General features: G+C 44.5%; 1 protein-coding gene across 1 annotated transcript; it reads right to left on the reverse strand.

The window, feature by feature from the left end:
• Positions 1-293: 293 nt before the first annotated feature.
• On the reverse strand, positions 294-1,582 carry LOC116318876 (apolipoprotein A-IV-like). Its single transcript, XM_031738033.2, has 4 exons — positions 1,480-1,582; positions 1,348-1,401; positions 1,098-1,251; positions 294-978 (listed from the first exon to the last, which is right to left on the reverse strand). The coding sequence occupies exons 2-4, from the start codon at positions 1,385-1,387 to the stop codon at positions 528-530; spliced, it is 645 nt and encodes a 214-aa protein (XP_031593893.2). The 5' UTR covers positions 1,388-1,401; positions 1,480-1,582; the 3' UTR covers positions 294-527.
• Between the last annotated feature and the right edge of the window lie 281 nt (positions 1,583-1,863).

Genomic DNA, 1,863 nt, shown 5'->3' on the forward strand with positions numbered 1-1,863 from the left:
GACCTAGTAGCAAAACCTATGTAAAGTCAGATAACACTGTCTACCAGATCAAGTAAGGCAGTAAATTTAAAAAAAAGAGTCAGCTGAGTGCATTTGGTTAACTGATGGTGATGATTTTTCTGCTCATCATTTAAACGTTTGATTGTTTTTTCTCTGCAGTATTGCTCAGTCTGTGTTTGTGAGATTTTCTTAGACATGTACAGGTCACCGTGCTTAAACATGTTGACTTTATTTGCACATTTTTTAAACATCACATGTATTTTCTCTTTCTAACACAAAGAAAAGACCAAAACTTCCTTGAATGTGTTTATTGTTGTTTGTCAGATAACACTTTTAGAGGTAAAACGTAACATGTAAGCCAAGAGCCCCGAGAGGCTCTTTCACAGATATAAATCAGGAACATGAGGTATTATGTTTTCGATGTAGACATTAAAATCCACCCTGACTTAGCAGCAATCACTGATGACAAGGCAGCAGAAAATAATCTGACACCTAGTTTTTATTCTAGTCCATTTAATGGGTCAGCTTTAAGCACGCCCGTGGATCAGTCCGCCGATCTTCTGGCTTATCTGGGTCATCTGGGCCTCAAAGCTCCTCTGAAACTCCTCCAGGCTCTCCTGCATCTTCTCCTTTATCTCCTCGGTGTAGGGCACCATCTGAGCCTGCAGCCGGTTCACTTTCTGCTCCAACTGCATCTTCAGCTCCTGGCTCTTCTGCTGCAGGGCAGCCTTCAGGGCCTCTGGGTCCTCAGCGTAGGAGGCTGTGTCTTTCTTCAGCTCCTCCACCTTGGCCACCAGCTCCTCAGTGTAGGGCTGCAGGCGGGCCCTCACGGCTTCCAGATCCTTCTCCATTTGGGTCTTCAGCTTCTCTGCCTCCTGGGAGAACTTAGACATGAAGTCCTGGGCCAGAGGAGCCACCTGAGTGCGCAGGGTGTTGGTGACCGTGTTGATGGCATCAGTGCTTGTTGCAATGAAGGTGCTGCAGAGATAAGCAGAACTTTGAATTAAAACTTCTTCATCTTCAAGTTTTTTCTGTCAATATAAACTAAAACAACCCGAAACACAAAATTCAGATTTTAAGCACTGTAAAATTCTTACTTCATTTCCTGTCCCAGCTCGGACTCTCTGATCTTCTTCAGGGACTCCTCGGCGGTCGCGGTTACCTTTGCAACGTAGTCCCAGAAAGCATCTTTCACCATTTCAGCCTTCTGTCTGGGCTGGTCGCGCCATGTGACGTTGGCATTGCAACCAGCTAAGAGAAATGAGGCAAAAGCATTTCTTATTCACTGTTGTTTGTGAATATCAAGAATACTTCTTGATCAAAGATAATGGATGAGAAGTCTCTCACCAGTGAAAACGGCGAGGACGAGAACCACGAGGACCTTCATGTCTGACACAGCACCTGAAAAGAAACTCAGTAAAATTAACAGTTTGTGGTGATTTTTGTCACAGAAGGCAACACATCTCACTGCTGTCCTACCTGGTGCACCTTCTGTTCAGTCTATCAGCTGCTGAATGCTCTGTGTGCTGTCAGGACTCAGTATATATACGCAGCCGGTCATGTGGAGGAATCAGGAGTAAAGTCCAGCGCTGAGTGCTGTGCTGTCACGGCTGCTTCCACATCACAGGAGTGCTAACGGTCTCACTGGACACATCTTTCAGAGCAGCGTCTGACGTCTCTCACTGCCTGACACGACTGACATGTTGGTGTTTATTTTGGAAATTAAATTACAAATTCACAAATGTTCAGAACTTTAATTAATTTTAGATCATGTTTTTTGATCTGATCAACTCTGTGAGGCTTTCTGTTTTCTGCATGCGAACATTTGTGGGTTGGCACAGAATGGAAACTCATTTTTCCTTG

This window comes from Oreochromis aureus, linkage group 22 (genome assembly GCF_013358895.1).
Source record: "Oreochromis aureus strain Israel breed Guangdong linkage group 22, ZZ_aureus, whole genome shotgun sequence".
NCBI lineage: Eukaryota > Metazoa > Chordata > Actinopteri > Cichliformes > Cichlidae > Oreochromis > Oreochromis aureus.